Here is a 23,660-nt window from a genome sequence, read left to right on the forward strand (position 1 = left end):
GAGTGGCAGCATTCATAGGGTCTCCTCTCATACCATATGGAAATAACTAATTTCCAATACACTCTTAGGACTGTAACGAATGTTATGTTCCAGTGAGAGCGATATGCATGGGGTAACGCGATAGTTTGCATCGTTTTTGATTTGCAATTGTTCATGTAACACCGTGTAGGATCGGTGTGCTTTCGCTTCGCCTTGATAAAAAGTTCCATTTTTCTTCGAGATTCACATTTATTACCAAATCACGGTACTATTTACCCTCTATCAATTTGAATCTTAGCTTATTATCTAAAATGGAGATAAATTATACTAAAAGAAATTAAGCTTGCAGTGTTTCCTTACCGAGTTCTGAAAGTTGGCTCTTGTGCAAGCAAATAAACATTTCCCAAAAATAATACGTTCAACATGTCGACGAGTTCAGTTTGCAGAAGTTATTTTCAAATAGCGTCCTTACATTCCAGTCTGAAAGGCAAAATATAACCACGAATGCGCAGTTTAAATTGCTCCGACATTTCGTTGATCGAACGATCGAACAACTCGCCAACCACCGACAACAACATGCTCAGGCGACGCATGCGCAGATGATTTTGATCCCTGTCGATCATTGATAGCACATAAAAATTCATGCGTTCAGACGGACGACCGCTGAATTGAAGTCAAGTTCCTACAAAATTTGAGAGTCTTGCTGTGCAGTTGTGTGTTGTGATTGTTACTTTTTGAAACGGTCTGTGCTCGGAAAAGCTGTTCTGACCCTTCGCTCGCTGAACGGATACTTTATTTCAACTAGCATTTAACGATTCTTCGCTCGATTATTTGAGTTTTTGTACATTCAAAACGTGACGACTTAGAAGAGAAAAAAGATCATGTTTTGTTGTTACAGCCTGCCTCCGAGATCAGCTGTGACAGTTCTGCCACCATAATTCGCCATTGAGTTAATGGCAGCTTCGTCTGTTTATAAGGAGAGTTGCAGAAAAGACTGCTGTAATTAACATCATGGATAACAGTTCAAAAGGAGAATTAGAGGATGGAAGTGTTCCGGAAACCTTGAAACCTCCGCCACGCTCGAAGTCGCGAACAAAGTCAGTGGACGAACTTTTGGCTCATTTAGAGGAACAGAACAGGTGAGTCTTCACAGGATTGCTGAGATTTATTACTTTCTTTTTTTGTGTGAATAAAACGACGGCAATTTAAAATATGTGTGAGTGAGTACTTAAAATTTGCGATGTTTATTTTTACCCTTGATGTTTTGAGATATATATATATATATATACTGTTTGAAAATTATTGCCACAAAGTATGTTAATGTGTACATTGAGTTACAATATCAGAAATGTTTTGTGACCATTAATCGAGGTGAAAAAACTGCCCCCCTATATCGAAAACAGAGCCTTCAAGATGCATTCTTCATCTATCGACCTGAAGATTATTCATATCACTTTTGCTTAATCTTTGTGGACTTTTTTTTGGCAAGCTCTACTATTCCTGTGACTTTATTTCCGGCACGTGAAGCTCCTATGATAGTATTACTCAAGCGGCCAAAATATTGCGCTAAGTTGAAGTAAAAGTATATCAAAGAAAAGGAACCTTTCAAATAATGATTATTTGTTTATGAAGCAGATACTTTTAACTCTACAAGTTCTTATAGCTAACTAAGTGAACGCACTAGTGAGTCATTGATTAGATAACAAATAAAACAGTCAATTGGGTTCAAAATTTGCATATTTTTCAATCTGAAATATTACAGCTGTGTGAAAAGGCCTGATTGTAATTGTTTTCGGTATTGCGTAGGCAGTCAAATGAAGCATGTGATCAATTAAGAAAGAGTAACATGAGGAAAAGTAAAATGAAAAATAGGTCATGAATTTTCCTTCTTAAATTACCTGTGCCTATAAATATTTATCATTTGTTATCATGGCAAAAAGTGATTCTTGATTAGGAAAAGGATGTAATCTGATGGCTCTCACATAGTGAATGTTAAATTTGAATTGATAAATCTTTATTCAATTTTGTGATCATTTTTTTTTATTATTATTTTATGATTGCAGACATATTTGCATTTTTACAAATGTGTTATATATCAACTTAATTTAAAATAAATCTGAAGAATGTCATATCATATGATTTTACCCCATGCAAAAAATCTCTGGAAAATGTCATTTGCATATACACACCAATTTACATCCCAGATTTATTTCCACGGCAGCCATGAATCTTCCCAGCATACATGCACATTTAGCATATGATGCCTGGCCTAGATATTTCAGTGTTTTAATGAAGTGCTTCAAAATTTCCACTTTAAGTAATAATGTATCACATTAATTTAGGACCATTTCATGAGGTTAACAGTAAAAATTTTATCACTCTTTTAGGTTGTTGAGCAGTGATTCTAAGGCACTGACCACCATCCCAGATGGAGCATCTCCAAGCCTTGGCAATAAGAGATGGTCAGCATGCAGTACAGGAAGTAACTCTCTAGATGCTACATGTGACAGTCCAGAGACACCAGACAACCATGATGAGTTGTGTGGCGAAGCAGACACTTATCACCAATGGGGACAACTCATTAACCATTGGTCTGATTCTCAGAGGAAGAAACCAAAGTTTATCAGAGATATGGTTAGGCGAGGTGTTCCTAATGCATTGCGTGGGATGGTATGGCAGTTACTTTGTGAAGCAAGGGATTCTCCCCTTAGAGATCAGTACCCCCAGCTTATTAAGGTTAGTTGCAGTCACTTGTAATGTTGTAATGTGAGTATAGTGAATAATTTCCTGCAAATGCATGGCATCTGACCGTATTTTTCTTTCAGCAGCAATCGATTGATAATTGAATTGTAGTGTTAAGTAGTAAATTGTTTCACAACTCTTTAAAATCATATTGCTTATTGACACTTTTGGAATAATTCTTAAGGAATATCTTGGTATATGTCAGGACTTTTTTAACTATAAAATGATTTTCATAATATGTACATTATGTAAGGCTTCCTATATTTAGATGCTTCGGTTTATCATGAAAAACTGTGAAGCTGCAGTAATCCCACTAACTCAAAAAGCAAAGGGAATAAAAAGCAGTTTGGATTTACTAAAAGTAAACATTACTGCTGGAAATGGGCATCAAGGAAAATGTCCTTTAATTCAAGTTTGCAAGATATCTAAGGTGACTGAGTTCAAGGAAGCAAGTTTATTATTTTTTTTTATTGTTTGGTTGGCAAGCTACAACTATCAGCTTACTTGCAATTTCCTTTCTTTTTAGTTGATCAATTGATGTATCAGTTTTAAAAGAAGTCTCTGTTTGATATTTAAATTTTCTCATGTAATTTCAGAGCAATTCAGCATGTGAACGGATGATAAAACGAGATATTGCAAGAACCTTTCCTGATCATTCATTCTTTAAAGATAAAGATGGTATTGGTCAAGGAACTCTTTATAATGTTATCAAGGTAAACATGTGTGTTAACACTATTTGTCTTAAGTTTATGCCAGACCAATTAAACATTTTTTCCAGTTCTGCTACTTATTTCCAACCTAATATGTCTAATGTAAACATGAGACTGGTGTTACCAAATTATAATATGTGCTACTAAATCATTGACTCAGTGGAGGTTTGCTGGTCTGATGATGGTGTTTCATGCTTCCTGTGAATAAATAAAATTTATAAAGATTTTATGGAAACTGTTGTAAGTTGTTTCCACATTTTTCTTCTACTTTCCACCACGTATAAGCAATTTAACCCTTTCTACCCTGACATCAGTTTGCATATTCTCCTTGCTGCCTTCCACACATTTCCTAATCTGCTGACGAGGAGAATTTGTTCAACATTCAAGAGCTTATTTAGTTGGTGATTATTTCCTCTGCAGTCTATTCTTGTGACCTTCCTGTTTGATTCAGAGATGTCACACTGTAGGGTTAACTTGACTAGAAAATTTTGTAAAGCTTGACGTACCAATATTACCAGCATGTTCTTTATTTTGCTTTCTATTTAATTAGGCATACTCTGTGTGGGATAAGGAAGTGGGATATTGTCAAGGTAGTGCATTCATAGTTGGCATATTGCTTATGCAGGTAACTCTTTCATTTTGTTGGCTAGTGTGTTATAATTGTTTTTTTGTTTTTTTTTTGTATCATACATTTACATGTTTGTACAAGATAATGTTAAAACTTTATTTTTTTATATTGTAGATGCCTGAGGAAGATGCTTTTTGTGTATTTGTAAAGCTCATGCAGGATTATAGAATGAGAGAAATATTCAAACCCACAATGGCTGAACTAGGACTTTGCATATTTCAGCTGGAAAGCATGTTGCAGGTTTAAAATAACTCTGTTCATTAACACGGTCTGTTGTTATTATTATTACTGTTATTATTATTATTAGTTTTACTTAAAAGTAAAGCAACTTTTAATTTTAATACTAACAGGATTATGGTTATGGTGTGAGTGCTAAACTACATCTGGTAGATCACACATAGCTGAGCTAAATTTACATGCTTGTGTTATGCATTGCACAGTCTACATGTAACTGTTTGTTTTTGAAAGAACCCCTCCCTATACTTTTCAGGAACACCTTCCCCTTCTGTTTTCACATTTTCAAGCCCAGGTATTTCTAATTTCAGAATATTAATAATAGTAGTTAGTATGTAGTTAGTATGTAGTTAACATGTAGTTAGTATGTAGATTTTAAAGTGCTTCTTTAATCACAAGTTCAAAACTCTTTGTAGCCATTTGTAAACATTTCTGTATTTTTCCTTTGTTGTCAAGCAAGCTCATGTCAATTCCAGCTTGGGGGGGGGGGGGGGGCTACTGTTTTGGAGGAGCAGGGATGGTGCAGTGGTGAGAGCCCTTGCCTCCTGCCACTGTGGCCTGGGTTTGATTCACATTTAGATTGAGTTTGTTGTTGATTCATGTCCTTGCTCCAGAGTTTTCCCCTAGTCCTCTGGTTTTTCTCCCTCTGCAAATACCAACATTTTAAATTCCAATTGGACTTAGCAACTGTGGACAAGTAGAACCAATTAGAGGAATGTCCATTGCTAAATTCCCATTCCCAGGCTCCCTTACTCTCCAGCTTCCAAGAGTCCTTTGCATTTGGCTTGACAAATTGTGTGATGCACAATATTTCTTTAATGTATGCCACACAGAAAGCTATAATTTTGTATAGTGCCTGATATCTGTGTTTAAAAGAGAAAAAAAATCGAAACAAAAAGAAAACGAAAACAACTAACGTTATTTTAGAGAGACTAGCATTATTGTTTAGTACTTTCTCCATTACCAGGGATTCCATACAGCCATGTATGCATCATCATGGTTCTTGACGCTTTTTGCTTCTGTATTTCCGCTGAATGCATCATTTAGAATTATGGATGTCTTCATTTGTGAGGTGAGAGGTGACAAATGATTTTAGAATTCTCAACTATCCACTTTTTTTCTCTTTTAAAACGTTTGCGTGTACAGGCAAATAAATTTACTTTCAAAATCAATACCCTAGTCCTACCAAGGATAAACTCAGTCCATCAGTATTTAAACATTTCTTTGAAGTTGACTCTTTTACAGAAGTATCTATTGCTTTTTTTTGTTTAGGGAAGGGAGGGTCTCTTTCGTGTCATCATGGCAATGCTCACCCTTGGCCAAGATGAGATACTTGAACTCGATATGGAAGGAATGCTGAAGGTGAGTCAACCAGCCACCCAATGGGTGCGTAGCATTGTCACAATGGTAGTAAGAATTGGTCTTAGCTGTCCAAAATAGCAAAGAAAAGAAGCTGGAGGCTCCCAGTCTTTTAAAGCTGGTCGGCAGCAAACGACTTATTTCAGGTCTGGTCAATGTTTTTGATTTCAATCAGTGCTTAAGAAACGAAAGGTCTGTAACGTTTTGTTGCTCTTTTACCTGCACTTAGCTGGTGAAAGTTCAAGATTAGGGTTATGGTTCTTAATCAAAGAAGCCTCAGTCTATATAAGTTCGCTCTCCTTTAATCTGCCGAATTAATGTGACGAATCGCACTTTCTGTTCCGACGAACTTGAACCATTTGGCGACTAAAATAAAATGCGCAGGTTTTATAATTGTGTTAAGGGGGTAAGTTTCTAAAGAAACTGTGGTGCTTCGACGGTGGGGGGTAACAAGGTCATTTGGTTTTATCGACTAAGTCGATAATGAAACTTGACCACCGTGAAGAGTTTAAAAGCTGACGTTTCGAGCGTCAGCCCTTCGTCAGAGCGAATAATTGTGTCATGTCTCCCACTTGAGAATAGTTGATTTTAGAACCTGCCTTATTAGGTCTCTTTGGCTTATTGGCAAGGCAATTTATGATGGCTTTGAGTTCTCACATAAAAGTAGTTGAAGATACAGGTTTTGGTTTTGGCTGAGAAGACATTGCTGCCATCTACATATATATGTATTCTAGTCTTGTCACCTCAGCCACGGAAATCTTACAGCTGTCTCAGTGGAGCAAACATTATGAAAATTGATTGTTTGATTTTTATTTTATTTCTTTTCTTCCTTATAAGTATTTTCAAAAAACCATGCCAGACAAATACGAAGAGGACATGAATGTTTTGATGAAAGCAGCTGCAGAAGCCAAAGTGAGCACCAAGAAATTAAAAAGGTACATCCTCTGGCAGCTGTGTCGACTTGAATGACTTGTAAACTACTGATCTTTCCCTGCCCCCCTCCCAGTGGTGCCCTGTATATTCATGTCGGACGCTCTCTCAGGGGTGGGTCAATCCAATTCCTTTCGCGCGTTTATGTTTTAGGCTGGAGAAGGAGTACACGCGTGTAAAACACAAAGAAGCAGAAGACAACGAAGAACTACGACGATTGAAGACTGAGAATAGACTACTGCTCCAGAGAATCGATGAACTGGAGAAGGTTAGTACAGTTTAGATGTGTATATGACCACAGGAGGATAGCGTAGGCACTTTACAATTAACTTTGTTTTTCTTCACGTCCATTATCAATTTTGGAAGTTGCATGGGGTTTTAAAGATGAAATAATCCGATGTGATAAGAAAAATCCAGGTCTCCAGATGGGATTTGAACCCACGACCCTCCGTGGTCACATGCGCTGATCTAAACTTGGCTGTGTAGCCGCATGGGGTTGTAAAGATGAAATAATGCGATGAAATAATGCGATGTAATAAGAAAAATCCAGGTCTCCAGACGAGATTTGAACCCACGACCCTCCGTGATTACATGCGCTGATCTAAACTTGGCTGTGTAGCCGCGCGATGCGGTTCCAGTCCATACCCACAAACTGACCCTTGCTCACCATAGAGTCTCCAGAAACTCAGTGGTTGGCGCATCCGACTAGATCATGGAGGGTCGTGGGTTCAAATTCCATCTGGGGACCTGAATTTTTCTCATTGCATGGGGTTACTGAAATTTTACCTCAGAATAAGATCGATAAATTGTCACTAAATGTGCGGAACACTTTTGGTTTTTCTGTTCAACAGGAGAGTGCCAGTTTAGCTGACAGATTAATACAGGTAACGGCTGTTTTTGGTCAAGTGCAAGAGTTGTTACATCTTTGTCTACAGCGTGGGACAAAGAAACTTTCACTGCTATATGTATTTGTGGAGATGGTAAATCTTAAGCTGGGTGGTCGAATGAAGGATGTTTTACATCAGACACGAACTGGGAACAAAGATGGAGAGTTTTCGCACTATTGCTCTCGGTTTCATATCGCTAAGTTTCTTATCAATTCTCGTCCCATTTTCTTTTCAATGTCATTGTGGCAAAGTGTTCTTCTCCAGATCTTTCACTTCCAACTTTTTATTAATTTTAGGGTCAAATAACTCGGGCGCAAGAACAAGAAGAAATCTACGCTCTCAAGCGAGATCTTGTCCTTTTGAAAAAACACGATGAGGCAACTACTGCTGCACTTTTAGAGGCCAACAGACGAATAGAAGAACTCTCAATGTTTAAGGTAGTTAAATGCGTTCATTTCTGTCAAAGTACGGATCATTTTCGCTCTCTATACTAAGAGATCGTACGTACGTAAGATAATTGTGTGTGTGCCGATTTTTTTTTTTTCTGTACACGAGTGGATCAGGACACATCTGTCTTTGCCGAATAATAAATTCTAATTTTCCCAAATTTGTTCGGTCAAGATGACTTCTTCTCGCTTCTTCCCTTGGATCCCTTATTTCTTTACGATTTTAGAGTTGTGAAATAGTAACAAGGTCCACCTTGAACTTATGATCACCTTTGCTCAATTGGCATATTTCCCAACAGAGTCACATAATAAACGAGATGAGCGGGCGACAGGATGCCTCTCCTCCCTCCCCACGGGACGTTAAGATCATCGCATTGGAGGCGGAGCTGGAGGAGTACAAAAAGAGAGAATCTAAAACAAACCAAATGCTTAATGAAATGTCGAGGAGGTCACGAGATTTAGAAAACGAGGTTTGTTTTAAAGGCTGTTGCATGGGGTAAAAAACTAGGAGGATAAAGATGTATTTCAGTTGTTATCAAAGTAATGTTTTGTCAGTCGCGGCTACATGTGCTGCAAAGCTATTAAATAATCGCACAAAATAGACAAAGCACCTGTGCACGGTTGTAAGGGGAACAAACAAAAAGGCTAACAAAGGAAATAACTTAGAACAATTTACATTTGAAAAGACGAAGTAGGTACTATACGCACAAAAATGTAATTTACAGTTCATTATGAAGAATAGAATTTGAAACTTCGACATAGATGACATACATATGTACACGCCCAAACTTCGAGAATACCTGCGAGGTCTTTTAATTTGTTCATAATAGTAAGTGACTATACTGGTAATAAAGTGCTTTGTGCAGTACAATCAAGTGTCATCGTCAAAATATACCAACATTAGTCATTATGTTTTTTTTTTTATCATTTTATCAGCTACTAGCTACTTGTTACTTGCCTAAAATGTAATTTGCAATCTCCAATTGCTGACTATCTATTGAAGTGTTGTTGCCCGTTTTGCAGCTTTACCTCGCTAAAGAGAGTGCAGAGAAAGCGGCCGTTCCTCAAGTGGAGGAAGAAGTACAGAAAGATGAAAAAATTATTTGAACAACAATTGGTGGAAAAGAGTCGGATCGTTTAGCTGATATGTAACTGACGCACGCAAGACATGTGGAACATTCGTTTTAAGACGATTAAGTCATTCAGCTTTCATAGCTATCAGGTCTCTTGGATTGTCAAGGTGCCTTTATTGAGCCCAGAATACGAATAATTTGTATTAGATTGACTTGCGTATCGCTGTGATTTCTTTTCTTTTCTTTACATTGTTTTGTAAGGATAAGGTCGTTATGGTCGTCGAGACGGAAGAAGGGAGTTTACAGGTGAATTACCTGAATTTGTCTTTTGACTATGTTCAAAATGTAATGAATAATGTAATTTGATGATAAAAAGAATTAATTTCGTATTCATTATTAATAGTTCTCAATGTACTAAAGAAAGAAGGAACTTGGAATGATTTGTTTTAATTTTTCCTTAGTTTTCTCTGGTTTTGAAATGTTCTTTATGGGCAAAATATGACACAAAATGTTCAAAGATATATCGAGCTAAAGAGAAACACAAGAAAGAAAAAACATTCAATTGTTATCTGTTCGAATGCTCTTGTTACAGAGGAGAGTTGTACAATAGAAATAATTAAATTAAACTGATATCCCACGTCGAGAATTGTAAAAAGCGAAGGCTCGAAATGTTGATGTGGAAAATGCTTTATACGAGAAATTAAGGTATCTCAATTTTTTTGGTATTTGTATCTTAGATTTAAGAGTTCAAATATTGCTAGAGTACCTTAAAATATTAATGAAGAGTAAAGTTTACTTAATGGTTTAGTTTTGCATTGATTATCGTTTCAAAGAGTATGTGCTTGTCATTTTGAAAAGAGACTAGGCCGGGTTTCTGTGGTCAATAAATACGGAAATTGTTTCACGGAATATTGAAATGTTCAAAGGCTGACGGTTTCGAAAGAAACTGAACAAAAGCTCATCTTTCAAACCGGCAGTCTAAATCCCACAGGGATCAACGAACGCTTTTCATTCCACTAATTTATTCTTGTTTCTCTCGTTGCCATGTTCCCACCAATAACGTAGCACCATTCTCTGCCTTAAAAAGCACACACAAACCACAATTCCTCTATTCGCTCCGACGAAGGGCTAACGCTCGAAACGTCAGCTTTTGTAATCGTTGCGGTGGCCAATTTACCACTTCAACTTTGTTGATATATCCAAATTATATTGAAATCTTCAGTTGGGTTGCCTGTTCTAATTCAGTCCACAAAAATAAATCTGTGACCTCGTATTTCAAGGTTAATGTTATTCGAAGAAAATCTATTCCACATTCCTCAGTGTCGGTATCTGTGTTAGGAATACCTTTGCAACTAAGCCAAATAATCGGTAAATAACTTTTGTCATTCTCTTTACTTGTCAGATAGTAGACACTCAAGAAAATATTGATTGTAATTTTTTTTTATTCAATCTCTGTCCAAGCATCTTGCAAACTTTATATTATACTTAGTTCTGTGGAAAGGCCGGTTCCTCAGAAGAAGCGTTTCAAGACCTGTGGAAGTACGGAAATTCAAAAGTGAATCTAAAATAGCTAGGACAAACTCATCTTATTTTACAGATACGCTCCATTATCAGCTGGAGGGTTGATTCAACCTGCCTTCGAATATTTGATATTTATTGAATTGATAGCGGCTTTCCCAAAGCGGGCATGCCAGTATCTTAATTACGGTAGGTATTGGAATCACCCTAGCCTGCAATGCAGGCCTCTTACGAACACAAGAGCGCATGAACGTTGCAAGCTCGCGATTTTTTTATCCAACCGGCCACTTTCGATCTAGAGTTAGGGTGGGTAGTGGGGGAGATGGGTGGGGAAGTCGAGCACCCCGTCCCCTCTCCCTCTTTTTGACCGTCTCTCACCCCTTTGGTCACTCATAATCTTGTGCTGCCGTAAAGATCAAAGATGGCAGCAGTAATTATCACCAAGAGAACACTGGGCAACCGCTGCCAAATTTACGCCTGCTCTGCAGGCTAGACTCACCCTTTAGGCATCGCACCCATACAACTCTACCCTCATGCAGGGATAGCTCGAGTCGACAACGATGATCTTGATATATCGGGCCTTAACAGGATTGAATGTATTCAACGCAGGTGTGAAATGATCACAGTTTCCCGCAAAAGTCTGAAATGATAGCACGACATAAGATAGTTTAAAATAGCTGGAAGAACCTTTACAGATACGCGGAATACTTAAAGTGCTCCAAAACCGGGATAATAAAAAATTAACATGCTCGAGCACCAACCTTATGAAAGCGAACAAATAAACAAACAAAGAAAAAAACAATAGTTTGGCAAAGAAATAAAACGTTGATTGCAATAGCTTTTGGTTCTCACCTTTTCCTTTCCATTTTCCTGGTAAATCTGGAAGTTTGATCCGTCATTACTGAAAGCCAGTTTGTATTCTTTGACGTGCTCATGGAAAACATCGCGACCTTAACGACAATTAAAAATGAAAGCTTAACACGAACTAACTACATCACTTATCGTTAAGATTTTGGGTAATATCACAAACTGCACGCACTCAAAGGCTCTTGTCACGGGCTTTTCCTATTGATTTTAGTCTCCGAAAAATTTCGTCAATTTATTTTCTTCAAAATGATAAAATCGTGGTAAAGCATTTTTCAATCAAGAATGGAAACCGATCCTAAACTGTTTTGATTTTTCCTTACTGCGCTCTGTGTTAACTGAAAACTACCTTATATTTATGAATTGTTCGACTGCGTTGGCCACTAAGTGGAACGCCTGTTTATTATCAACTCCAGAGTTTGTTTAAGTAGGAAATCGTTGGGGTTACAAGTGCGCACCTAGCGAGAAAGCTGCGTTGATCTCTAAGTGAAACACCAGCCAATTGGAGAATTTTTCAATTGAGTGTATAAAAAAGTGCGAGATTACATTAGTTTCGCTCTACTTCGATCAGTGATTAATCCAAAAAAGTCACACCACTCTCTCGACCAATCAGATGCAAAACTAAAACCAATCACGATTTGGTCGGCCGCGTTTTCCCCGCGCTTTGGTTGCTCTATCAGTTGTAAGGATTGTTACGGGAGATAAATCACTAGCGTTATGAGTATGAATCCCCACGTGAAGGCAATAGCCAGCTACAGTTCCGGCTAACATGTTACAACTGCAGGTTTAGATTACCTTGTGTGGCTATTCCCCTAACTGTCTTGGTTTGGCCAAGATCAATCTGTAGCCACTGGTTGTCGCGAACCTCAGCGCACCAAGCTCCGATCCTTTTGTTGTCTTGGTCATCCTCAAAGTAAAGACGAGCATTGTCTGCTGTGGCTCTCCAATCACCTACCATGATAAGAAAAAACCATACGAACGCAAAACGCAAATAAAAGGAGGAATCATGTATCAACAGAAAGGACCTTGTGTGGCCCACTAGCTAATCAGCCGCACATAAGCGCAAAACCAAACGAAGGTAAAACGCAAATGAGAGAAAGAATCATATAGAAACAGACAGGTCGTTATGTGGCTCACCAATTAAAAATTACTTGTACATGAGAACAAAACTAAAAGAACCCGCAAGGTAAATGAAACGAGAAATCATGTGGCAGAAGAAAGGTTCTTGTCTAGTCCTGATATTTCATTTACTTTTTTCCTCCTTCGAGCCAACAGAGACGCCGCGCCAGAAGGATCCAAAAGGATTCGTAGTCCAAACCTCGATAAATGATAGGAGAAGTAGTATGGCACACGAGGACGGACAACTTCGAGCGAAGGAAGACATACACTCAATAAAAAATCTAAAAAGTTTAATAAAAAAACGTTTCGGTCCAAGACCTTCATCAGCAAAGTGCTATGCCTGAAGAGCCGCAGCAGCGGTGAAACGCGTAGCGCAAAAGCAAAGTAAAAGAGGACTTTCGTTTTTCATTTATTTTACTATATGTATATATAAATTTCAATTGAAATTTTTGAAACTGTTCACCCTTAGAACCGTGCGGGTGACCAGCATCCAATTTCTCCAAACAATATCACTAACTAAAGAATAAAGAAGCCCCCGATTGTTAAAAAATTCTCCTTGTCAGCACCATAGGAAATGTATAACGAACAGTCTAGAGGATATGCGTTATGATGTGTTAGGTTGTAAAGGGTTAAACTTTGGTCATCCTGTTACGCAGAAAGTTATGTAACTCGCCATTTTATGAGTGCACGGTATGTATCGAGTAAAACAGAACAGCATAGTGGATGACGGTTATCCCAATGGATTTCGTAATTACTCACTCACCTGGTCTGTACTCTGTTGAAGCACTAAAAGCACTGTCTGGAAGTTTGTAGCTTCCTGGCCATCCTAGACCGAGACCTTCTGAGCAAGCACCTAAGTGACAAAACATAACCATGCGATGGCAATTTCAGTCAGTGTCTTGAGTTTCTGAAATGTGAAAACGGTGACAGGGGTAATAAGGTTTTCAACTACATCTTTTTCCACCCTTATTATGTTAGTAGTTTTAAGACGAACAGGAATTTAAACATGTATTCAAGCTGCAATGCTAGTGTGCAAGATGGCAGAGGACCCACACCAAGTAAAAGAAGCCACGCCGCTTTCCCTTTTTAAGAACTCTCTTATTTTCATTTTAGTCATTAGTTTTCTATTAATATAATACTCGGACATACTTTAATTTGCTCTTTTTTATTGTGTTGATCTAGAAAAATTGTACTTCATTGATATGTAATTTCCTTTTTATTCAAATTTTTTTAAATATAATTTTAAGATAATTTTTAAATTTTTAAATTCTATCATGTAGTCTTAAATTTACGCAGGGCCCCTTTTGATACCAGCCTATGGCTGATGGGGCTACCTTGCCCAAATAAAGATGTTTTGTTTGACCCTTGTCTTACCTTTAAAAATACATTAATCGTTACCTTTAGGCTTGATTGGGTACGTATCACATCTTGTTTTGCAACTAATGCGGCAAGTACTTTCAGTCCATCCATTCGTTTTGCATTCACCACTGGCAGCCCACGATGGACAGCTTTTACGTTTATCAACACACATGAAGCCTGGAATGCAATGATCCGAAAAGTTTTTACTCGGTCATGACTTAAGAGAATCAATTAAGTATAGGTGGTGCTCAATTTTCTCTGTAAAAAGTTTCTAGTTTTTGTTGCACTTGACTTTGCCATGTTGTTCTCACTTCAAAACAACCCATTAGAATGGGAAAATGGAAAAAGTTGTTCGAAAGGTAAATATTCCCTGAACAGTTCTTAAACTGCAAGCGCATCGAAATTCAAACGTGTCTTTATGTTGTTCTTTTTCTTAACAATTTCATTTCATAATAACTTTTTCTATACCACAGAAGTCTTTTTACAACAAGAAATTGACAAATAAAGGATTTATTTAAAGGAACTTGATGCCTTCTGTAAAGAAATTCTGTGCCTGAAAATACAAAGATAGAATTAAAGCAAACATGGAACAGTGAATGCACTAACCTGATCCCGTCCTGTTCGGCAAAGTAGGTGGAACGGTTGGTATCCCTGTGATTGGTGGATTAGTTGGGTTTGGTGGCTTGGTCGGTTTCGGTGAATTAGTCGGATTTGGCTCTATCAAAAAAAAAAAGGAAGAAAAGAAAAAAGAAAAGAAGAAGAAGGATAACAGAATGGCGTTGGGAATTACTAGAAAGCCCATAAAACATCACACCTTAAAGGTTGCCTCAAGGGTCCTTACTTGTGCACTCATTACAGTAGCCGCACGTGTGAGGACATTCCATTTCCATCTTGACTGGATCAGAACTGCATTCATCATTTTCTGCACGAACCTTACAGTCAAATTTCAGATCGACGCAGTTATCTGTGGAGACGCAACAGACGCTCTAAGCATTTGAAGTCCTTGGTCGTATCTGATATCCCTTTCTTTTTTCCATACATAATAATAGATTCGACGAGCGAGATAATAGAGAATGACGCCCCTTGTTTAAGATAAAATGCTCGAGGTAAGGCTGGTGATTATCTGCCGATCCAAAAACCTCCGTCTTTTTTTGTAAATGCCAAACTCAAAATTAACCATTTCCTTAGAAAAAATATAATTTGAAGCATGCATATACCTGATGAGCAAAAATCACAAGTCTTTTTGCAGTGATAGATCAAACTTGAATGTTGGGGATTCGCACAGAAACCAGACCGCTTCCAACTGGCGCAATTCGCTGATAGAGCTCTGTCAATACAAATCTTGGGCGATGGGTCTAAAATTTAGAATAGGAAGCAGATATTTTAAGTTATCCTATTTTTAGTAAAAATAAAACATACCTCTTTTCAACATGATGTGCATTAGTTAGTGGACGATGGTATCATGTTTCCCGAGACGAAGTCGGAAAACATCAGGACTTGAAGGAAAACAAAATTAACTGTTTCCCCGAGGGACCATACATTAAGGTTACCGTGCACCTTCAGGGGTGTCTCGCGCGCAAGCGCTGAAGCGCGTCCGCTTTAAACACGAAGGCGCGCTATAAAAGGAGCCTTAGGTCCCACTGGACCATTTGTCAATCAACCGTTGTGTCATGTAGAACTCTTAGAGTCAAGTCAGCTTGAGCTACAGCTACTCCAAAGCAGTGAGCAACAGGCGCATTCCTCAAAATTGTTTTTTGTCTTCATCACAATACAAGAATTTTTGAGATTTGTATTTCCTTTCTCCAATGGAAACTGTCTTCATTTGTGGCGGTAAATTTGAGATCGAAGTAGGTGGTTCGCACGTTACCTCATGCCACCATGCTGGTGGAAGTAAACAATAGATATCTCATTAGCTCCTTTTGTTCGTCTACCACCATTTACATTTGACCCGCACACGTCAACGACGAGTGACTAATGAGCCAAGGTCTTCCCAGGGAAGACTTCCTTATATAGCGCGCCTTCGTGTTTAAACTGTAGATATCTAAACACTGAATCACCTTTTAAGAGCTACAAGTCAAAGGGAATTTGTTCGATTGCTCTCAAATTTGGACAGTAGCTATTATTTACATATAAACAACAAACACGGGTCTCCGAATTTGTTATTTCTAAATAGTTTTTATCAAGAGCAATTTTTGTACGATCACTCCACATTTTTTAATCCTATTTCAAAACTGTTCTGTAACTTTTCACTGAAATTGAATATGGCAAATCGCAGACGCGTGTTTTTAGCGCTTTGGCCCCGGAAACGGAGGAACACATAAATAAGCGAAAAACAAAATTCGCTTTAAGGCGGCTGAACACAGTTTTTGATACCTTTGTTTCTTTCACTATTTTCTCTAAAACCCTTGATCTCTCGGTCGCCAAAATTGGAAGAAAGCAAGTTAACAACGACGTATGTGCCGTTGCCATGGCGATATGAATAGATATAAATTAGCAATTAAAATCGGTTTTGTTTTTTTGTAGAAAATCTAGTCATTAAATTTTCTTTATAATTTGCATGCAGTGAGCTTGTAACGATACTCACAAGTTAACACCATTTTGCTAACAATTTAACAGAGAAATCTTTGATTATCCCTTGTTAAAGGTTCACTCGATTTTCTAGCATTTCCTTTGTTTAAAATCTATTTTTTTCAATACTCCAGTTACTTGTTTCCTAAAGTATTTCTGTGCCAAATTTCGTGAAATTGTAATGAGTGGTTCTCAAGAAATAGGCATATTTCCGAGGAAGCAATTTTCCATTCAATCACATTTTTTTACTTACTACGCATGCGCTACATTTAACTGGTTTCTCAGTTTCGGTAACGACGAAAAAGCTCAGAATCACTGGGTTCTTTGCACCGTTAACTTTTCTAACATATCTTTGTAACAAAAGATTAAATCCCTCATACACTGTGCCAACTATAGAGAAAAATAGCACAGACAGTGCGGGTACGGGTTGAGTAAATGAAATGGCTGCTCTGTGACGGCATGTTTGTTTTTTGCAATCCTTGTGCGCGCGAAAACTGTGTTCATCCACCTTAACATGTAACGTTCAAAAGGTGATTCGGGCGCTCGCATTTAGAAGTCGTGAAAAACTCGACAATTCATTTTTTTTTCAAAACTTTTGGTATAGTCTGATAGCCAGTCCTATAAACTTTAATTTGATATAGGGGTTTACATATCTACAGTTTAAACCGGACGCGCCACATCGCTTGCACGCGATACCCCTGAAGGTGCACGGTAACCTTAAGTGCTTTGTTATCTATTTAGACTTTCCCTTAAACAATCCTTTAGCAAATTTATGCTGTTGCATTCGGCGCGCAGCCAACAACTGCGCAATTGATTGCCGGTCGGGATAGATCGGGGACACGTGACCAAGAATCAACCAATCTCAGTGCTCGTTTTGTGAGTGAAAGTCTAGGTATATAACAAAGCTTCTTATTAACCCTCTGAGCTGTCTCTAACTAGACTAAGATCGTAAGTAAAATCAAGATTTCGTGGACAACGCTGATTGTATAGCATCAAACAATATTAAATATGGTGTGGATTGAAAAAGACAAAATTTAGCTGTCGCAGCAATCAAAATACAAATGAATAAAGGCTGATAGTTTCGAAAGAAACTGTTTGAGGCTGCGAAAGACGAAGGGCTCCGACGAAGGGCTAACGCTCGAAACGTCAGCTTTTGTAATCGTTACGGTGGCCAATTTACCATTTCAACTTTGTTGATATATCCAAATTATCTCGTTACCCCTACCGACGCAGCCCCAAACAGTTTCTTTCGAAACTATCAGCCTTTATTAATATTGAATATGACTTCACAAGTAGATAATCATTTGCAAATACATTTGCAAAGGCGAAAGAGTAAATAGATTGTGCTATGAAGAAGGTTTTGATCAGCTTGCAACCCTTTAATAAAAAAAAGGGAAACGAAAACAATTTTCCTGACCAAGAGATTAATAAACATTGGAGTGACTGACCGAACAGAGGCAAAGAAGACTAGTTTTGCTTTCATTTATTTGGTTTTTTACTCTTCGTTCATGTGGCCGAAAGGTCAATTGCTATTGAGAGATCCCTCCGTTCGGGAGGTCCTGTTTTTGAGTCTCGCTTCGACCACTTAACGGACAGGTAGTTCCGAGTTCTACTATTCAGTTCAAATTCCCCAAGGTTATATGTTAGCATATTTTTCTATAGTCTTTGGAAGTGTAACTTACCAGTGCACTTTTTGCACGTGTTACACGTGTGAGGACAGTGCTTGTCCATGTAATCTTTGTCGGAGGAACATTTTCCGTCAGAAGCCCATTTTTTGCACTCGTATTTTAAGTCAATACAACTATCTGAAAGCAAAAAGAAAAGAATCTTTGGCATTTGTTTGGCCTGTACTACAGAGACAGCATCGAAAATTCATTGTAGTAGAGCACTCTTCATAAGACAAATAAATAGATCTGTTTTTTAAGTCTTTTCTTGTTCAGATCAATTAAATCTCAACAAAGATCGATTGCAGTATTTTCCAAAATCTTAGTGTTTCGTTGGGAAAAGTTAGAGATCTTTCAGATGTATCTGTTATACTTACTAGATGAGCAAAATTCACAACTTTTTTTGCAATGGTAAATCAGGGAGGAATGCTGTTTGCAGAAGCCGGCATTTTTCCAGCTCTCGCAGTCGGCTTTTGGGGCCCTGTCAAGGCACCTCTCTGGAGCAGCATTTGCTGGAAATAGAAACCAATGCAAAAGTTGTCCGGTTTTTCTTCTAGCATCTGTCTCACTCTATCTCTAGGCAGCACGTTTGAGACAGTGAATATAGTACATGGTTCAGCTAATCAACAGGATCTTTAAACTCAGTTTGTAAAGTCGGAAGTTCTAGGTTCAAATTATATTCTCAGGTGCAGAGATGTCAGATTGTTTTTCTGAGTCACACATCCACGACTAAAGTTGAAATATTGACAGAACCTCTTTTGTTCATTTGAATTACCCGAACACCAACTATGCTTTGGTCTCAGGTCAACGACATTGGGTAGTTTAGAGGGTGAAATTTCTATCAGTTTCAACAACCCGCAAAACGGTATGTGGCAAGACTAAGAACTGATTCGAATTAAAATTCAGCATTAAGTTGATTGTTGTAGTTCACTTTGTTTTACAGGGACTAATCTTAATTAATCCAGCACTTGATATATTAATTGCAAAAGCTAGTTAAAGAGATCACTTACCGATTGTGTTTCTTTTAACTCGACCTGATTACAGATGAATTTACAAATAGTTAACAAGTGATATTGACCTTGATGGGAACTGTATAAACTTAAGTGAAGTTAAAATTTTAGGCCAATTTTACTGATATTTGGTTGAGTAACAGAGAACTTAAATTTGGAACCTGCAGAGTAAGCTTCATAATCAAGTTGAGGTCTTTTTCTTTGGTTTTCCCTGAAGAAAATCACCATTGGTTTAAGCATTTTAATAAGTTAAATGAGTTGTGACCGATAACCTGAAAAGTTTTACCACTCATTTTTTTTTCTTTTTTACGTTTGTATTTGTTTTGCATGCTCTTTCTTATTCCCATCAATTCTACCATGAAGAGATACTTACTGGGACATTTGTACATCCTGCGCGCCTGTAATGCGTCATCGTCACTGAGTTTGATATACGGGGTCTTCCCATTGAGTGGTCTGATTGGCTCCAGAGTCATTTTTCCATTTTTGGAGAAAGCCGTCCATGGGTAATGCATTATAGATGAGTAATCATACGGGACCCCGTAGTCGATTACCTCTGATCCTTGAACTTTCTTCTTGAAGTTGTACGCCATACCTAGGAATAAAAGTATTGGCTTGATTCGTTGCAAATCACCGTCCGTTAGTCTGGACAGTCAAGTTGTGACTTGCTTTTACATCATTCTAGAGATCGAGAGACGTTTGGTAAAATGAAATTTTATGATCGTTCTTGTCGCTCACTCTTATCCATCTTTCAAAAGCCTTTTTGTGGTAAGATGAAATTTTTCATTTAAGCGTGCCCGATAACTTACTGTCCAGAATGTTTTCCCAGTTGATCTTCAAATAGTTGTCCCGATCAGGTCTGCTCTGTTCGTGCCAAAAACCAATAGCGTGACCAATCTCGTGAGTCATCACGTGCTTGTATTCACAGCCGTTTCCGATGGACAGCCAAGTTTTTCGACCAGACACTTTTCCAACCTCGCACCAACAACTGTAAAAAAATGGTACGTTTAATACTTTCGATCGATAAGGATCTTAGATTTATTGGCCTAATGCGAACATTTCTGCCTGGTCCTCCGACCCTTCTTGTTATCACCTAATTATCCATGTAGCAAACGCAAGGGACCGTTTTATTTTCGAGTGCTTTTGACTTACACGGTGTCTTAAGAAGAAGGGGGTGTTCTTAAGGAAGACCTTGAAATAATATTCAAAGTAACCTTATCCAACGTGTAATAGAAATGTGTATCAAGAAACTGAAAGGAAGCCGTGAACAAATGCCAAGAATAACTTGCAGTGCATTGGTACTGAACCAATCCAAGAGTAGCAGCAATAGTCCAAGTCGCTTCATGCTACAAAAACCATGATACACTCGTAAAATCAGGGACTGATAGACTCATGGACATGATCTAAACCACCATACCCATTTCCACGATGGAACCAAAGAAACTCTGTCTCAGTCGTCCTCTTAACGAATCTTAGGCATGTTTTGCTCTCCCACTCAGCAATAGCTTCCATTGTGGTTCGTACCGCGCGATCCATGTTGGCTGCAAATAAATGACGCATTTGATTGGTTAAAACAGTAGCTTTCTATTTTCATTCTATATAGTTGTTCCATAATACGTCCGTAAAATGTTAAAGAGATCAAGGGGAAGCTTTTTGGGTCGCTCACTTTTTTGTTGGGTGGGAAAGGATCAAGAATAGATTACAACAAGTCAGGAGGAGCCTGAATGCTTTCTTGCTATTTCTTAAATAGTTACTTGTTCAGCTAAACCGTTCTTGGTATTAAGCACTCACCTACACTACAATCAAACTCGTAAGGAATAACACCATTGGGCCACTTTATCTTGTCCACATTGGTTGCGGCGCGTCCTGGAGATCCATCTGGGTTTCCATGCAAAGCGTTGTTTAGTCGCTGCTCCTCTGAAAGCTTGATATCTCCTTCATAGAGATGCAGTGAATCAGATTGGCGCTCTCCTTGGCTCTCTGGATTATCTGTAAAGGAATGCGTTTTCAAACAGAAATTTAGAAAAATTATTTCGCGCACGGGGTTTATTTTAATATGCATGCAGAAGAGCATTACCAGGATGCAACCCGCAGTAATATTTCAGTTCCTTTTACTTTGCAAGCTTAAGGAACGCCTTAAATCAGCAAACAAGATGTCCTTAGTAAATTTTTCGCATGATGTGGTGAGCCGATAGTTTCAAAACCTTCATTCTTTAAAATCGCACAGAACCTGCTTAAAACATCTGCCTGAAAATGAAAGTGATCCAACCTAGCAATGTAGCAGTGATTCTTCAAGAGATGATGATACTGGGACAGAGTTTGTTTGATCTAGTCGCCTTTTTGCCTAGAAATCGAAATTTTCTTTTCTTTGCATCGTACCTGAATTGCCATTATAAATTTGCTATCTGAAAAAGAATTAGCTGACACACACCATCACTGTTGGCAATATCACATAGGGAACCCCTTCAGTGGAGCTCAGATTGCAACCTACTTTTTATTCCAAGATTTACTTCCAGAATCTGCTCGAAGGCTCCTTTCTCACCCTGGTATCCTTTGGTCAAGAGAAGGGTACCAAGAACCAGCAGCGAGATGTGATTCATCGATAAACGCAAACAGTCCTGAAAAGAGATAAATTTATAACTCTTCAAATATCATAATTCGATGCAAATCGAAAGTTTTACATCTAAGCACGAGAAAAGTAATGTTCAAAAGCAGACTTGGTAAAAGGAATTGGTGTCTCTGTGATTCTAAAGCAAAATTTCAACGAGAATCATTTCTGAGTGACAAACTCACCGGACATATATCGTTACAGCCATTCTATGTATTTTTAAAAAAAACAATTATAAAACTAGGTGAGGTTTAAACAAAGGAAAATCTTTTCTTCCACTCCCTTGGAATGAAAACTAGTTTCTGTGATTTGACGACATTCTTGAGACCGATAATTGGCAATTCCGATAATGATTTCTTCATCACATTTCATGGGCCACAAAAAATGTTACTTACCCTAATTATTCCACTTACTGCTCAGGAATATTAGTCGTCTGCTTCGGCGCTGTACATTGAAGAGTGGCCTTATTTTGCAGGGTGAATGCCTTTCATAGGTGTTGTTCGTTTGAACAGTTGCCGAACTGATTTACCCGTACAACAAACAGTACTTTTCTTAAGACATTGCTGTGTTTGAAATAGCAACAATACCCATCTTGCCTGAACATCTATTTGGCATTGTGACTGTTTTTCTGTATAAACACAAAGTAGATTTGTGTAGTATCTTGTTGTTCTGTTTAGGGTGCTCCGTTTGTTCAAGTAAGGAAAATCGATCCATTGTACGTTAGCTGAAGCCGATGTAGAGAGATCATTTATCTCGGGGTCTCAATTTTCTTTGTTCTTCATACAGATCCCGTAATAACTGCTAGGAGTATATACTAAAACAGTGGATAGCGCTGAAGGCGCGCTCCGGGATTGGCTAGTCAAACTCTGAATATCCTTTGCTATTTACCTCCGAGCAACTCGAGAAAAAATGGCGTCCCGGTTTGCATCCGTGACAAGCGAAGAAATCACTCAGATTAATATTTGGTGGTGTATATTATCTCACTGTTTTAGTATATACTCTCAGATGTATCTTTTGTACTTACTAGATGAGAAAAATTCACGTTTTTTTTGCAATGGTAAATCAGGGAGGAATGCTGTTTGCAAAAGCCGGCATTTTTCCAGCTCTTCCCAGTCGGCTTTTGGGGCCCTGTCTATGCACCTTTCTGGAGCAGCATTTGCTGGAAATAGAAAACAATGCAAACGTTGTCAGGTTGCTTTTCTAGCATCTGTCTCACTCTATCTCTAGGCAGCACGTTTGAGACAGCCGTGAATTTAGTACATCGTTCAGCTAGTCAACAGGATCTTTAAACTCAGTTTGTAAAGTCGGAAGTTCTAGGTTCAAATTATATTCTCAGGCGCAGAGATATTTACCTCGTCGCTTCGCGACTCGGTAAATATCGACCACTTGAACCACCTCCACTTCGGTGAATAGTTGTTAATTATCGAGTTCAGCATATGCATCTTGCACAATTATTTGAATGCGGGGTAAAACATACGATTTGAATGCACTAAAACAAGCAAAGTTGGAAAATGCTTTAATGCGAGTGTGAACAAACAGTTCGATAACAACATCAACGAAATTTCATTCGAGGCAAGTTGAAAGTGCACTTTATAAATCGCGTTGAATTTGAAACCGTTCACCTCGCAAATATAGCTATATTATGTAACATCCTTATTGCTAAAAAGTAAAAATCAACCATTTAGTGATAATAAAATAGCCATACCACATATTTACACAGCCTTGGTCTCACGCTTAAAAATAATGGCAAAAGGCAGACATTTTTATTTGTTTTACCGAGCTAAGTCTAAGACAGAGCTATTCAACTCAAAGAAAGACACATACAGCTGATGCAGAGAGAAATCTGACCTTGGCACGGGCGAAAACACGACGTAATTGGAGGTGATGTTGCAAATGATTCCTTACTTATTCTTCTCTTTTAATGAATGGGCTAATTAGTAAGACTTGCACCAAATACACTCATTG

General features: G+C 38.2%; 2 protein-coding genes across 3 annotated transcripts; one reads left to right on the forward strand and one right to left on the reverse strand.

The window, feature by feature from the left end:
- Positions 1–847: 847 nt before the first annotated feature.
- Positions 848–9,200, forward strand: LOC111328327 (EVI5-like protein). Of its 2 annotated transcripts, XM_022932728.2 has the most exons (14): positions 848–1,118; positions 2,367–2,715; positions 3,318–3,434; positions 3,982–4,056; positions 4,174–4,299; positions 4,550–4,588; positions 5,261–5,365; positions 5,566–5,655; positions 6,490–6,587; positions 6,736–6,850; positions 7,434–7,466; positions 7,766–7,906; positions 8,215–8,385; positions 8,939–9,200. In XM_022932728.2, exons 1-14 carry the CDS (start codon positions 991–993, stop codon positions 9,020–9,022), a joined length of 1,671 nt encoding a protein of 556 aa, XP_022788463.1. In that variant the 5' UTR covers positions 848–990; the 3' UTR covers positions 9,023–9,200. The 2 variants fall into 2 exon arrangements, with proteins under 2 accessions (XP_022788463.1, XP_022788464.1); XM_022932729.2 differs by lacking the exon at positions 4,550–4,588.
- A 1,212-nt stretch (positions 9,201–10,412) lies between these two features.
- On the reverse strand, positions 10,413–22,205 carry LOC111328333 (zinc metalloproteinase nas-15). The gene is made up of 18 exons (XM_022932734.2): positions 22,091–22,205; positions 21,579–21,705; positions 20,879–21,076; positions 20,505–20,628; positions 19,897–20,075; positions 19,464–19,682; positions 19,091–19,114; positions 18,458–18,592; positions 18,099–18,221; positions 15,066–15,203; positions 14,690–14,812; positions 14,455–14,565; positions 13,888–14,025; positions 13,253–13,342; positions 12,166–12,321; positions 11,359–11,456; positions 11,006–11,146; positions 10,413–10,519 (listed from the first exon to the last, which is right to left on the reverse strand). Exons 2-17 carry the CDS (start codon positions 21,685–21,687, stop codon positions 11,009–11,011), a joined length of 2,103 nt encoding a protein of 700 aa, XP_022788469.1. The 5' UTR covers positions 21,688–21,705; positions 22,091–22,205; the 3' UTR covers positions 10,413–10,519; positions 11,006–11,008.
- Positions 22,206–23,660: the final 1,455 nt, after the last annotated feature.

Source organism: Stylophora pistillata, chromosome 4 (genome assembly GCF_964205215.1).
Source record: "Stylophora pistillata chromosome 4, jaStyPist1.2, whole genome shotgun sequence".
Lineage (NCBI taxonomy): Eukaryota > Metazoa > Cnidaria > Anthozoa > Scleractinia > Pocilloporidae > Stylophora > Stylophora pistillata.

What these genes read in the sequence shown, in the direction of transcription:
- LOC111328327 (XM_022932728.2), top strand. Translation starts at nt 991, where the DNA reads ATGGATAACAGTTCAAAAGGAGAATTAGAGGATGGAAGTGTTCCGGAA. An exon ending in ATATGGAAGGAATGCTGAAG is followed by an intron (nt 5,656 to 6,489) that starts GTGAGTCAACCA and finishes CTTCCTTATAAG; the next exon opens with TATTTTCAAAAAACCATGCC. An exon ending in GAATCGATGAACTGGAGAAG is followed by an intron (nt 6,851 to 7,433) that starts GTTAGTACAGTT and finishes TCTGTTCAACAG; the next exon opens with GAGAGTGCCAGTTTAGCTGA.
- LOC111328333 (XM_022932734.2), bottom strand. Translation starts at nt 21,687, where the DNA reads ATGAATCACATCTCGCTGCTGGTTCTTGGTACCCTTCTCTTGACCAAA. An exon ending in CACGTGCAAAAAGTGCACTG is followed by an intron (nt 15,204 to 18,098) that starts GTAAGTTACACT and finishes TCTAAATTTTAG; the next exon opens with ACCCATCGCCCAAGATTTGT. An exon ending in CTACTGTAATGAGTGCACAA is followed by an intron (nt 14,566 to 14,689) that starts GTAAGGACCCTT and finishes TTTTTTTGATAG; the next exon opens with AGCCAAATCCGACTAATTCA.